Genomic DNA, 15,016 nt, shown 5'->3' on the forward strand with positions numbered 1-15,016 from the left:
AGAATTTCCTGTGAAGTTATAGGTCGGGTCATTTCCAGCAACTCTTCTTCTGACAAAGTTGGGATATTAATTCTTTTGCGAAAAGAGGATGTTTTGTCTTGAGTATTTCTGTCCAAATAATCATATAGTTTTTTTTATAATGGTCTGCAAACGCTTCAGCTATTTCTTTAGGTGATGTTTTAGTCGCCATATTTGAGGGATGTTTTATTTTGGAGACGTGCCTTTTTGCTTGGGCTTTCCTAAGTTGAAATGCCAACAGACAGCTCACCCTATTGCCTATTTCATAATATCTTTGACTTGTAAAGCGTAGAAGATCTTCTGCTTTGACAGTATTTCCTCTAATTTATCTCTTGCCTTTTTAAACTCGCCCATTATGTTTTTATCCCCTATATTGTGTTCCCTTTCCAATTCTTTGATCTCATTTTCCAACTCCTTTTGTTCTTTCATTCTAGCCTTTTTGAGTCTGGATGATATTTCTATTATTTTCCCTCTTATCGTCCTTTGTATGTTGCTGGTGAAACTTCCTCATTATCATTTCAAAATATTCCTTAAATGACTCGTTGATTTCTTTGACAATATTTTCATTAGATATGATTGATACATTCATTCTCCAATATCTGAAACAAGGTTCATTAACTATGTTTTAAAGTTAACAAAATATTTTCTGTTACATTTTGGTTCAACCTTTGGTTTATTCACCAGTGAGTGGTGTGCTCATTCAATGCACAAGTCCATCTCATCTGTGATTTGAATCTGGAATTTAATAAATTGCGCTATGAAGCAATTTATTAAAATTATTGTTGTGCCTCATTCTCAACTCTAAGTCGCTGCATTACTCTGAAAGTTTTGTTTCCCAGAGTAGAAATGTCGCAGCCCACTCCATCTGTGTCATCTCGACTTTCCAATCTTTCCTCCATGTGAGCTACTTTCTTTTCCAGGGATGTTGTCCTGTCCAGGAGCTCCTTTATGCTCATTTTGATCCTAGCCAGTGCTCTCTTGTTGTCTCCTACCGCTACCACGTGTTCTTTTTGTAGACCCGTAGCTCTTGAAGTATAGCCGAGTCCTGGTCTTTGTTCGGTGGCTCCAAGTGTTCCGCTTCATGGCTTTGTACTGCCGCCATTCTGGTACTCTTTTCTCTTGTGCCTTTCTCTTCCTTACTCTTTCCTTTTTTAACCATATTTTCCATGGGTTTTTTAATCACTTCAAGAATGAATTTTCCTTATGTTCTGTTGTTTTTACCTTATTTTAATGCTAGTTTTCTTGTTCTTCAGAGCAGCCTTTTCTCCTGCCTTTTATAGCATAGCGCCACCCCAGAAGTCCTCGGCTATTTTTTATTTTTTTTGAAAGACTCCATGGTCCGCAGTGCCATCAGGTGGTTTGGAAGCTCATTCCACAAGGAGCAACCTGTCTCCCATTGATGTCAACTTTGTTTGAGGAATATGGAGACGAAAAGAGCTAGGCCACCTCCTCTGGTGGCAGCCTTTCAGGGTGCCTAAATGCTTGCTCATACAAAGCGTCACCGATTTCCACAAAGCTCCTCCTTGGAGCTGCAGTCCACAGCACAGCTATTGCCCCACATAGCTATCCACGCATTCCCCACACAGCGCTTCCAGTCTAGCAGCAGCAATTAGCAAACACCTTGTGAAATTGCGAGTCTGCTATGCTCATCACCCAAACTACTTCTCAGTCCAACACTCCTAAGAGCAGTTTCTCATTAGTGTGCAGGTAAGGTATGATAAACAGCATTTCTCTGTCTCACACACACATATTCCCACTCAGTGGAAGAACAGACATTTGGAAAGATGGCTATAGGTGATAAACAATCAAGTGTCCCTTTTTTTATCTTAACCATCCTACTACCGACATGGGCATCTCTTCACCTGATTGGACAGTATAATATGAACAAATGAAACTACGTAGCTTTTACTACATTTAAATGGCCCCTGAGAATAGTCATGTTTGTTCTTGCATTGAAAAGGAGGAGAAAAGATGAAAGTTTGAAAAATTGGGGGAGGGTAGAGAAGGGTTTATTTGGGGTAGCGTACAGCAGAAAGAAAGTTTTGAAAAAAAAATGCTGCTGGGAAGCTGTCAGTTAGTTTAGTTCAGAAGACTGCAACGTTTGTAGACGCTTTCACCACACATTCCTCCAAATGCTACGTCAAGTTTGACTTTGGTTTATTTTTCATGAGAGGGAGAGAGAGGGCAAAAAAGGAGACAGAAAAAATACTTTCTGGCTCATTCAACGTAAAGGTGGTGTGCGTTTTCCTTCTAGCAGTTGGAGGCCAGATTTCCTCTGCATGTTTATTTGGAAAAAGGAGCACTGGGAATAATGCGGAAACACCTGCCCCCAAATGTCAAAACCAAATTATTTAATTTATAAGTGGTCAGTGTAGAGGTCATGCTACACTTCTTCGTTGTCTGTCATTTTGACTGACGGGGTAAAAAATCCAGTCATAACCCATTTTTACCCATCAATTTTTTAAATTGATAATTACATACTTATTAGTATGTAATTAGCATTTAATTGTCATTCGGTGTAATACTCAACAAGCTGAACAGATTATCTACATTGTGTGATCACACATCAAGCAGATGAATAGATGTAACTTTTTCTCTGCATTGACAAAGTTTTGAAATCAAGAAATATTTCTCCAGTTGAAGTGATCAGAAGTTGGCAAGAGTCTCTGTCACCTGAGTCCAAAGCAACTCTTCTCAGCAGAAAAATCCAGCTGGAGTGGGACAGCAGGATCACACACTCTTCAAAGTTCATCACTCTTCAACATGACACTGTCAACTCCCACAGAGTTGTTTTGTGTCCAGATCAGAGATGATATTTGGAGGAAATTTTTCTTTTATTGATCCATTCAAGTTAGCTCCACAATGTAACTTATTCTCTGTGCATGAAGTTAAAAATGTCTGCACGGCAGCACCAAGTGATCAGGTCTGTGAAATTTGTTAAAATGGCAGATGGCCATCAGATTTTTCCATCACTGTTTGAACTTCAGACTGAAATTTTTTGGTGAATACAACCACTGGTAGTGTAGGTCCGTTTAACTTTTGTTCACTTATTTTAAATGATAATCAGAAATGTAAAAATTAAACACCGTAATCATTTTCACATGAGATTCAAAGAATACAATATAGATGTTTTTTGTATTTTCAATTTAATCATCACATCAAAAATCAAACATTTGTGAAATTTCCCTAGACCTCATTTGATTTTGTTTGTTTTTTAACATCTGGAGCAAACTTTTTTTCCCATGACAGAAGCACACGCTGCAGTCATTAAGGTGGGAATCCCACAGTGTGCACAGCATTGATGGCTTAGCTATTTCAGATGGCTGAAATATTAGGTTCCCTAAATGCAACATAGATAGTTGTGTATGATGTGAAGAATGAACTACCCAAGGCATAAAATTATTGCTTAATCTCTGTCCCGTAGGGTAACAAAATAGACGAGGGGTGAACATCAGGCTGAAATGGTCCAGCAAGTCCAGAGTCCTCTCCTCTCTGGTGGTACCACTCACATACTGGGTGAAGGCCGGCTGGTTTCAGCACAATCAGCTGATCCCTGGTGAAAACAATGCGGCCAAGTTGTTATGCTCAGCAGAGTAAAAAAAAAAAAAAGTATCTCAGCACCAAAGAAAAAGATTATTCCTCTCTGTCAGCATTGTTGAAGATAAGCTTCTAGTAAGGTGCAAAGATAATTAATCTTGTCAAATAATCAATCAAAAAAGTTTGAATTTTAATCAAAAACATTTGAAAAAGTAAAACGAGGAGAGGAGTAACCGCAACAGGCTGCAAACACGATGCCACATACGCACTACTTACAATATCAAGTAAGTAGTAGTTTAAAATATCCAATAAATTTCGTTCCACTTCACTATTGTGTCCCAGTTGTTGTTGATTCTTCACAAAATAATAACAATTTTAGATCTTTATGTTTGAAGTCTGAAAAGCGGCAAAAGGTTGAAAAGATCAAGGGGACCGAATACTTTTGCAAGGCACTGTATCTCTCTCTTTACCTACCCCCTATGTACTGGTTGAGGTTTTGTTCTGAAACCATCCCAGACATCCCTCTAGCAGTTTTCTCAAAGCTTTTGCTCCACCTTCCTCGTGTAGCAATCTTGTTCCTCCCTCAGGCAACATTTCACTTCCCTCTGTGGTGCCTTTGTCTCCACATTGTCTTTAGTCCTAAAGGCCTTCTTCTTCTGGTTGAGTACAGTCAGGACTCCCTGTGTTACCAATAGTTTGTTGTTTAAGTAGCATTGAATTTTGGTGGAAGAGAATAATATTAAGATATGTCTGTGAATTTTGATTACACAGAAATTTAAATAATTTGTTAGACACCAAGTCATTCCCTCAATACCCTTGGATATCAGATTATTTTAAAAAGGCCTCCTTTGCTTCAGGAGTCCATCTTCTGATAGAGTGAGTGGAGACACCCTGCCTTTGGACCATGTGGATGTACTGGGACTGACTTGCGCAGTGGGGGAAAGGAAACAGCCCTGTATGCACCCTTTACATTAGTATACAGTAAATCAATTATCTTGTTTCTCCTGGTGGGACAATTGACAACCTGGTGAAAAGAAGCCATGGAACCCAGGGTGTGACATGATTTAAAAATAAATATATAAATGAATCACAGGGAGAACATACATATTCTGCCTGACCTTTTGGTCAGGCTTTCTTTACACCCTTGTCCCTTAGTGGGGTCGGGAGGGTTGCTGGTGCCGATCTCAAGCTAATGTTCCGGGCGAGAGGCGGGGTGTCGCCACCTTGTGGTTGTGTTTTAAGGAACACATTACTACCATATTATGTGGGAGAAAAAAATACTGCTTATCAAAGTGGTTCATTGTTTGACTTCGATATTCAGTGACTGGACATTTAAAATTCAATGTTTGAGTGATTTTGGAGAGGTGTCCTACAGCTGGTCTGTGAGAGGACCACCAGAGAGGAGAGGACTCTGATTTTGTAGTTTTGAGCAGCTGCTGTTTCAAATATTTTGTTTGTATCATGTATCAATTTGCTTTGTCTCTTTTCACTTGAACTGACCTTAAGAGGATGTCACTTTCGAGGATGAACAACAACGTTTTTGTCGAAATACACCTGCACAACTAGACCTGAATGCAATATCATAATTGCAAAAGACTGCTTAGATTATTTGGCAGACTATAACGATTCATTGATCTGTGAATGTTGATATTTTGTTTGGTCAGTTAGTTGAACACTAACTACCCTTAATGTCAAAACGTGATGTTTCATTTTAGTGGTGAGATGCCAAAGCTCACTGTGTGTGTGAAGGGGACAGACACTGTGCAATTAAATATTTTGGTCATATTGTCCATCTCCTGTTAAAAACTGAAGTATGATGACTGTAAGACCAACAAATATTAGTTTCGGACCCTTTTGTCTTAAATTTGTGACTGGAGGCATGGCTAGTTTGTCTAATCTGACTTTAATGCTTTTATTTTTCTCTCTTTTTTTCTTGTGTTAATCTTAGGATGGAGCGGATGTCTGATGATACACTGAGGCTCAACCTGTTAAAGCGAGGTCTGGAGTCATCCAGTGAGAGGGAGGAGGCTCTGTCAAAGCGCCTAAAAATGGAGGGTCACGAGGCCATGGAGCGCCTGAAGATGCTTGCTCTTCTCAAACGCAAGGACTTAGCTGATCTGGCTGCCCTAGAGGTTCCAGGGACGCTTGGAGATGGAAAAGGCCCCAGTGCCAGCTCCATCCACCACCAGAGTCTAATGGGTGCGGCATATGAAGAGAAGCTGAATGGAAGTTTAAGGCTTGGCAGCCACAGTGTTCATGTCGGTCAAAGTAAGAATGGAAAGGAAAACATTATGGATGAGCCAGTGGATATGAGTGCTGGAAGAAGATGGTGAGTCAAATATTTACTTCCTAAAAGATTATGGTGAATAAAGTAATCTGGTATTCTAAATAGGGTCACACCTTTTATTTAACTAGCATGTTTAGGTTTTTTTTTCTCGCACTTCTTCATAGTATAAAATTTTCAGGGTGTAATCCACAAAATATTATGCATTACCTCAGCTATACACCACTACCTGCATTCCTGAGGTAGTGGTGAGTAAAGTAGTGGATATGGTTTACTAGTTTATATTTATGACCTGAACCCAAACCCAAATATTGATTTTATAGTTGGGGGAGAATCAGGTTTAAACTTCTGTGTCGTGTTTAATAAGTCTGCAATACAGACTTATTAAACAGCATACAGCGGAGAGAAAGGCAAACAAGAATGCACAATACAAAGTTTTGTTCTTTCCAACATACTTCGTCTGAAGCCAAATAATCGATGCAGTCACGTGGCTTCAGACGATTGGTATTTGCACGCAACTTTCATACAATAGCACAGACCAGCTGTGGGACACATCTCCTGCTTCAGTGTTTGTCATGCTCCTCCCAGTGGGGGTTCCCCCTTCCTCCCTGCATCTTTTGCTTTGCTTTTAGGAAACTGACACGGAGCTAGCCACACGGAGACAGCCTTCTCCTTTCATAACTTTTCAATTTCCCTTGAGGAGTTAACCATTTGACAGTCTTATTATGGTATTTAGTGAAGAATTGTACAAATGAATATAATTTCCCATTGTGTTACATTCGTTCCTCAAAAGTATTCATGTATCCTGTAAAATTACAGACTACAAAATTAAGATGATTGCTTTGATTTGTGTGATAGTTTACTAATGCACTGAAAGTTTAAAATTGCCACACACAAAAAGAACATTGAACAATATGTTGGTGCATCCAATCTGAGGTAGACTTGACTTTGACAATGTCAGTTTACATCTAAATGAGTTCAAGCAACTATCTTAAAAGATGGGAGCAAGAGAATTGAACAGCGTTCAGAACCCGCATTCACAAATAAACCTCAACTGTGATCCTGTTGTTTCCTAATTGGATTTCCTAAAAATCCAGCAACTGCTTGGATGCTGTGTAACCCAAACAATATGGCTCCCTTTATATCACTGCCTAGTGTCCTACTCTGAACGTGGTTCTTTGATTTTATTAAATTAATTTCAAGAACAGAATGAACTAATTGCCCAAGTCAAACAAGGCCTTTCTCTTGGCCTTGTTTGACAAACACAAATATAGTTTTGTAATTTACTTTTCAGCTTTTATAATACACTATATTACCAAAAGTAATTTGCTCATCTGCCTTGACTCGCATATGAGCTTAATCCCTAATCAATATGACGTTGGTCCACCATTTGCAGCTAGAACAGCTTCAACTCTTCTGGGAAGGCTATCCACAAGGTATAGGAGTATTTATGGGGATTTTTGTCCATTCTAGAAGTGCGTTTGTGAGGTCACATAGTGATGTTGGAAGAGAAGGCCTGGCTCTCAGTCTCCGCTGTAATTCATCCCAAAGGTGTTCTATCAGGATGAGGTCAGGACTCTGTGCAGGCCAGTCAAGTTCATCTACACCAGACTCTGCCATCCATGTCTTTATGGACCTTGCTTTGTGCTCTGGTGCTCAGTCATGTAGAAAGAAAAAGGGGTCAGCTCCAAACTGTTAAAGTTGAGAACATGGAATTATCCAAAATGTCTTCGTATGTTGAAGTATTCAGAGTTCCTTTAACTGGAACTAAGGGGCCAAGTCCAGCTCCTGAAAAGCAACCCCACACCAGACCCCCCCTCCACCAGACTTCACACTTGGCACAATGCAGTCAGTCAAGTATCGTTCTCCTAGCAACCGCCAAACCCAGACTTATCTATCAGGTTTCCAGATGGAGAAGCGTGATTCGTCACTCATCGAATGCGCTTCCACTGCTCTAGAGTCCAGTGATGGCGTGGTTTACACCATCTCATCTCACACTTTGCATTATACTTGGTGATGTATGGCTTGGATGCAGCTGGTCACCATGGAAACCCATTCCATGAAGCTCTCTAATCACTATTTTTGAACTAATCTGAAGGCCACATGAAGTTTGGAGGTCTGTAGTGATTGACTCTGCAGAAAGTTGTGACCTGTTTGCATTACGCGCTGCAGCGCCACTGACCCCGCTCCATCTGTTTACGTGGCCTATCACTTCATGGCTGAGTGGCTGACTTTCCCAAAGACTTCCATCTTTTTATAGTACAGTTGACTGTGGAATATTTAGGAGTGAGAAAATTTCACAAGTGGATTTGTTGCACAGGTGGCATCCTATCACAGTTTTACCAAGCTCCTTAGAGGAACACATTCTTTCAATAATGTTTGTAAAAACAATCTTCATACCCAGGTGCTTAATTTTCCTCACCTGTGGCCATGGAAAATGATTGGAACACCTGATTCTCATCATTTGGATGGGTCAGCAAATACTGTATGAAAGCCCATATGTGTTTTAATTATGTATTGAGATAAATGCGGCATGATCTTTATAAGAAATTAAATCACAGCTATTCAATCCCGTTTTAATATCTTTAATCTCTATGATTTACCTGTTTTGGTTTAGCAAAATGCATCAAGTACTTTTTTTTTTCCATTGATGTCAAAGTTGCAGAGAAGAAAAATCTAAATTTTATCTTACCATGTTTTATCTTCCTAATTGTCTGAATATTCAGATTTTCTAGTAACAATCATAGTGCTTGTCTCAAACCAGTTCCTTTAAAACGTTTTTCCACTAGCTGCCTCTAACCAGTTCGTTCTGTTCCGGTCCAGTCCGGTCCGGTCCGCTCCGCCCTGACCAGATTAATTTTCCATTAGCAAATTCAGCATCACTCTGCCCGGCCGTTCTCAGATTTCCATACCTATTCAAGGATAGTACTAGCTATACCGAGCCAGGTATGCCACCAAAGTGATTTGATTGACAGCTGACGGCATTGATTGACTGGCTAATTATTACCTGACAGCAAAAGCAATACTCTGGTTTACCTGTGGACCGAGAGCTGCTCAGTACAAAGAAGCTATTTTGAGTTTAATCAGGAGCAGTGCTAGGAACGTATGCGTGTAAGTTTTGCAGTGGAATGACTGTGATATAGCAATGCTGCCAGCAGAATTTTGCTTTGAAGAACTGGCAGCAATAAAGAGAGAAACGGTGCAGCTGTGGTCAGTTTTCTGACTGGACTACAGTTTTTACAGTTTTTCAAACTGTGGAACTGCATAGTATTAACTTGGTGTGATGTGAATTAAATAATTTTTCTTTTTAAAAAAAATAACGTTCAAGCGTGTCTATTGGTTTACATCTTTTTACATTACTTAAATCCTAAAGATTGCACATTAAAAAAAATCCCAGAATATTCATATGCATAGTGACATAATCAGCAGATCTCAGTTTTTATCATTAGGTTTGGACCAGTAGTGAATTGATAGAAGACAAAATTAAATGAGTTTATTTGAGTTGATCAAAATCACAACCATAACCTTGAAGTTCTCCATTGCTGAGTGTTGCTGCAAACATCAGTGGAGAGTTGACCACAGCTGCTGCATGCACACGCCCCACCCACAATAGTGAGGAACAGTGGAAAAGCTCACTACCTGGGGTAGAACTGAACTGCACATAAACCGGTTAGACTTGCCAGTGGAAAAGCATCTTTAGTTGTTTTTAGTGCAGTGAAAAAAAATACATCTAATTGATTTGTCTTGGATTGACCTCAGTCTTTAGATGTTCTAACTTTTTGTTTTTGTTCTTATTTTTAGTGAGGTTGATCGTGACAGACAAACTCCTTCTCCAGATGTCATCATACTTTCAGACAATGAGGCGTCCAGTCCCAGGACAACACCTCGACCCGAAGAGCGCATGCACCAGGCTAACTTGGAGATTTTTAAGGTTCATTTGGAACAGCTCCCACTTCTTCTTTGTACACCATGATTCAGTATTATCTCTGTCTTAATGTGGTTATGACAAGTATTTAGTATACCTTTGGAGATTCATTTTAACAGAGGACTAAAAAGCTATCTCTGACAGAATTTAAATTAGTTTTAGAAATTCAGTTTTTAAAATTTAGTTTCATATTTCATATGGTTGGTGGCTTTGAATTTACCATTTGTATTTTACTATTTTTGACGCAATTTTTTTGATGAGTTTTTTAATTTAGGTACCACTTGGAAGTATTGATTCTTTTATAGCCAACAATCATGCAAAAAAAAAAGGAAAGTCAAGCCGATATGAGCACACCTGGTTTGCAGTAGATTCTCTGTGAATGAAGATAATCAGGAAAAGGAATACTTTCCTGATTGTAAATATTCAACCAGGAAAGTATGATTCCTGATAGTGGGGTACCAAACATAATGTAGAGTTTGTGCTCTCGTTGTGTAACATTGGGCCCAGGAGATTTCCACCACTTTCACATACTTAGGGGAAACATTGTGTTGTTAAAATAGTGCTAAATGTCAAAGTGGAGAGTAGAAATGTGCAATATATATGGCATATAGTAGAAACGTATACCGTATATGTTTCTACGTACACGTAGACCAAATTGCTATAATAGAAATTCGGCCTACAATAGAGTCTACCAGATAACTGCAGTAATGCTTGTTTATGACACAATCATCCGGTATCAAAACAGAGCAAGCGGAAAGCAGAGTGGCTGAGAGCACAAGGGAAGAGCTTGCTAAGAAGGCAGGTGCAAAAACGCAACTTATCTGGACTTAGTTCAGGTTTATTTTCCTGTGGTCTTGACGCGATGCTCAGGGGGAACACAGCAGTTGGAACAGTTGCACAGCGGAAAAGCAAGGGGTAAAAGCGCATGAGGGATCGGTGCGAATCCCTCCATGACGCGCACGGGATAAAGTTCGCTGAGTCCAATGGACCCCCATTCGAATCCTCCCACTGTCTTGGCGCAATGCTCAGGAGGAGCATGGCAGGCTTCAGGGTTGGACATTGTGGAAGAGCCATGGGGCGGTGTGACGGTCTGACAGTTTTTCTAAAACCACGCAGAAAAACCTTGTAGTGGTGGGGGAAGCGGGGGGGGGGGAGTGCAAATGTGATGACCCCACCGGACCATGCACAGAGTAAAACACTCAGATCAGGAGCAGAAAATTGTATGCAAAGTGTGTGGAAGAGAGGACATTCAAGCAATTTGTTTTACCACCTTGTGCTTGAATACCAGAAATACAGCTGACTACAAGCTCCAGTAACTACACTGAGAAGACAAAGAAGGATTTGACGCAGACATCATTACATTAAAGTTATTGTGTTTTTAGCTAGAAATATATTTTTCATTTATTTTTTTAACTTTGATTTAACCAGGTAGTCACCATTGAGATTATGCTCCTGCCTATTATTGCCAGGTCTCCCTTAAAATGATTTTTTAAGGGAGACCTGGCAATGATAGGCAACAACATAAAACAAAACGGTTTTATGTTGCTGTTACATAAAACCGTATGTTGCATGCGAACAGCATCCACAAAAACCAGTGTTAAACAAGTTTTTATGCATACATTCCACTCGATTAGTAAATAAATTTTTTTGTTTCTATTGAGTTATATATAAATTATATTGTGATGCATATTGTTACTGCCATCCATCACAATATATAATGTGATTTGAATTTTATGCCACATCACACATGCCTAGTGGGGATGTCAACACAAAGTTCATTTGATGTACATCACAAAACATTGCCTTATTCATTATATCATCATCACTAATGTTTATTTAGAGAAACATAAACAACCCCTAGAATAGAATTTTTTTTTTACTTCTAGAAGTTTTAGTATGCCAATCAGTATTTATTTAGTTAATCACTTTATTATTGATGGTAAAGTCGAATTTAAAAGAGCCATGGTAAAAAAAAAATTCATTTAAAAAAATGTTTTAGTTGAAGTCTAAAATGTAATGACTGTTTGCTTCTGTAATTCCATAATCCAGTTTCCTGACGAGATGTTTTTTTATTATGTATTTATTTGTGTTTATGTATTATGTTTGACTGAGCTTATTGTGCTTTTCTGCAGTTACATATTGATGGCTGCAGTAGTTGGTCTTCACTAATTTCCTTGAAATTTGGTTATTTTTCTAAAATAATAAAACATATTTTTAGTTTCTTCATCTGCAAACCACTGGTCATATAATCCCCCAAAATTAATCTTTTTACAGCTTTTGTTCCCAAGTATAACTCCAAAAATAAGATTGTTAGAATAGTGACAGCTGGGAATACAATTTTATTTAGTGAGTATCAATTGAAATTTCAACATTTAACTGAAACACTTCAGATTCAGTAGCAATCTCTAATTGATGCATTCTGTCATGTGATTACTGAACAAAAAAGAATGAACTCAATGCACATTTTAGTGGTAGAATATATACAAAGGACTGTCACAATAACTTATTTTGCCAGGCTATTGATTGTCCCAGAAATGATTGTGATAAACGGTAATATTGTCAATTTGAGACCATTGTTAACTAATAGCATAAAAATTGTCTAACAATGCAAATACACCTTCTCATGGGTCAATAAACAAATTTCAAAAGAACATTTAGCACTGGACCTTTTAATTATAAAAAAAATTCGGAGGGAATTTGGGAGGTTTGCATTAGTCATTGTTCACATTCAGATCCTCCAGTTCATGGGAGAGGGGAAAAGCGGTCGCCACCCACAAGATGCCGCCCTGGGCGGTTGCCGATGTTGCTCATTCCAGAAACCACCACTGCACCTCCGTGACAATAGGATGGTCCCCAAGCAAGCAAACGGCATCTGTACATTTTAGGTGCAGATTTAGTTGCTACTGTTTTACAACACAGTGGCTCCACAGGTTCAGTGGTTCATCACAGTCATTCAGTTTGGATCCAAAGCCTCCAAGACTGCAGCTGTTGCGTTTGACTTTTAAACCTGCGTTTCTCCAGCTCACTCCTCCTCACTGGACTCTGTGGTAGCAGACCAGGAGCCCAGCAGGTAACTGAGATAATGGTAACATGGTGACAGGAGACACTGCTGCTCCATCTCCATTCATTTCTATGGAGTTTGTGCGCTGAGGCGACAGACAGACAAGCAAGTGAACAACACAAAAACTAGATTTATTATCATAACTGTTGTTACAATTATTATGAAAAAAGCAAAAACTATATGTAGTAGAGTAGTTGGTTTTCATCAAGCCAGAAATGAACTAAGTACATTATATTTTAATGAAACAAAATGTTCTGGTAGGGATCTGTAACTCATGGTATATTTGAAGCACAAAATGAACCTGCATGTTTTCCCAGTTTGAAAAATTACCAAAAGAATTTAATAATCAATAAGTCAATAATAGTCAATAAGTTTGGGTGCTGATTGTTTTCTAATATCTTAGTCTTGATAAATAAAATCATTAAAACCATATGTCTGCATCAACTAGATTGGCTGATGAATCACAATTGGGCCACTCTTGAAATGGGGCCCATATGCAGCACAAAATCATTCTGAAGACCGCAAATGGTCCCAGAATTGCACTTTGGACACTGTAGCTTTAAAACTTTTGAGTGTATAAAATATTCAGTGAAATTGCTTCTTTTTGTTCTGAATCTGTTTTTCCATAAACTGCATATAAACATTCTTCTTTCACCACTTACATGTTGCTCTGAAACATGGTTGGACCTTGGTGAGCCAATTCAACAAGTATCATTACAAAAGTTAATGGTTTTAGTTAAAAATCCATGACCGTAAAAGTCACTGTATAAAAGTAGTTACTGTGTATGTGTGCGTTTTCTCCAGGGAAAAACGGGAGAGGAGCGACAGCAGATGATCAAAGCTCTGAGGGAAGAGCTGCGCCTGGAAGAAGCCCGTCTCGTCTTGCTCAAGAAGCTTAGACAAAGCCAGATGCAGAAGGAGAACGTTGTGCAAAAGGTTAGTATTTTTTACTAATTTTTTACAGACCATATTTGTGTTAAAACAATTTGTTTATTGAAAATATCAATGCTGCTAAATTTGATTTAACGGTGTCGGCATACATAAATCAAACATTTGAAATTGTTTAACATTTAAATTTAAGATTTTAAGGAGCTGGCAAGTTTACTTTGAAGATTGTTCTTTGAACTTTTACATAGTTAAATTGTTTTGTTACCACACCGACAATCTGATGCTCTGAGTTTAATCTTTGAGTTTGAGCTCTGTTTGTTCACAAATACAAATTAGTAACCTGCAATTATAACTGATTGCTTTTTAAGTTGGCTGTTACGACTGGCTCAAAGTCATAACAAAACGGGAGACTATGCAGTGGTTAAAAGTGCATAAAAGGGAATATTTATTAACAAAAACAACAATGGATTGTGGATGTCAGTATCAGTAGTGCAATGCAAATGCTTGGATGTGTTGTATGAGTGCATCTGGAAGTGTTGGGATGCAAAAACAAACTCAAATGTGCAAAAGGAGGGAAGCTGAGGCTGAACGCAGAGCACCACAAGCGTCAAGAGCAGAGTGGATGCCAAAGGCGACCCAGAAGGTGGAGACGGCCAGGTTTAAATGCTCTGTGCTGCAAATTAATGAGTCAGCAGCACCTGTAAAGGGGAGGAGCACAAAGACGGACAACAAGACACCTGCAGCCCAGCCCATAAGGCCCAGGGCCGTAACTCTAAAACTACCCCCTTCTCCCATTTACTAGGACAGGGAGAACATTTACTAAATCCAAGGTGAAATGCTGTTAGTGGTGTTGATGTTCTTAGCAGGCCTCTAAGTCGATTTCTGCTCAAGGCCTCATACGACCGTGGACTGGGCCTGTATGAAGAGCTACATCCGCTGCACTGAGCATCTGTGCTGGATACAGAGGGATAAATGGGAGATTTAATTTATGTGCCTTTAGTAGAGCTTTCATTTTGTGTCTGAATTTTTAAAAAGCACCACAGAAACTGTTTTGGTTGCATGAGCTTTGTGGAAAGAGTTTTTAAGATCTCCGCGTGGCCGCTCACATTAATTCTGGCTGACTACGCAGACAAAGCATTTGATCATTTGATAGGGTTTGATGCTTAGTGTAACCGGAAAAATTGTAAAAAAGGAAAAAAATATATACATATATAATTTTATTCAATATTTCCAGTGTGATGCATGACTACGAGGCGAGCGCAAAAGCTCCTACACAGGCTGAACCACTGATGCACCGGCCGAC

At 39.1% G+C, this 15,016-nt stretch overlaps 1 protein-coding gene across 2 annotated transcripts in view; it reads left to right on the plus strand.

Annotated features, from left to right (window-relative positions):
• Positions 1–15,016, plus strand: part of gatad2b (GATA zinc finger domain containing 2B) — a 74,583-nt gene that overhangs the window by 22,631 nt on the left and 36,936 nt on the right. For both annotated transcript variants that reach the window (XM_008421573.3, XM_008421572.3), the window contains exons 2-4: positions 5,504–5,884; positions 9,641–9,770; positions 13,630–13,761. In XM_008421573.3, the coding sequence (XP_008419795.1) occupies positions 5,505–5,884; positions 9,641–9,770; positions 13,630–13,761 (642 nt within the window). In that variant the 5' untranslated portion in view covers position 5,504. The remainder of the gene's footprint in view (positions 1–5,503; positions 5,885–9,640; positions 9,771–13,629; positions 13,762–15,016) is intronic.

Source organism: Poecilia reticulata, chromosome 11 (genome assembly GCF_904066995.2).
Source record: "Poecilia reticulata chromosome 11, P_reticulata-male-v2, whole genome shotgun sequence".
NCBI lineage: Eukaryota > Metazoa > Chordata > Actinopteri > Cyprinodontiformes > Poeciliidae > Poecilia > Poecilia reticulata.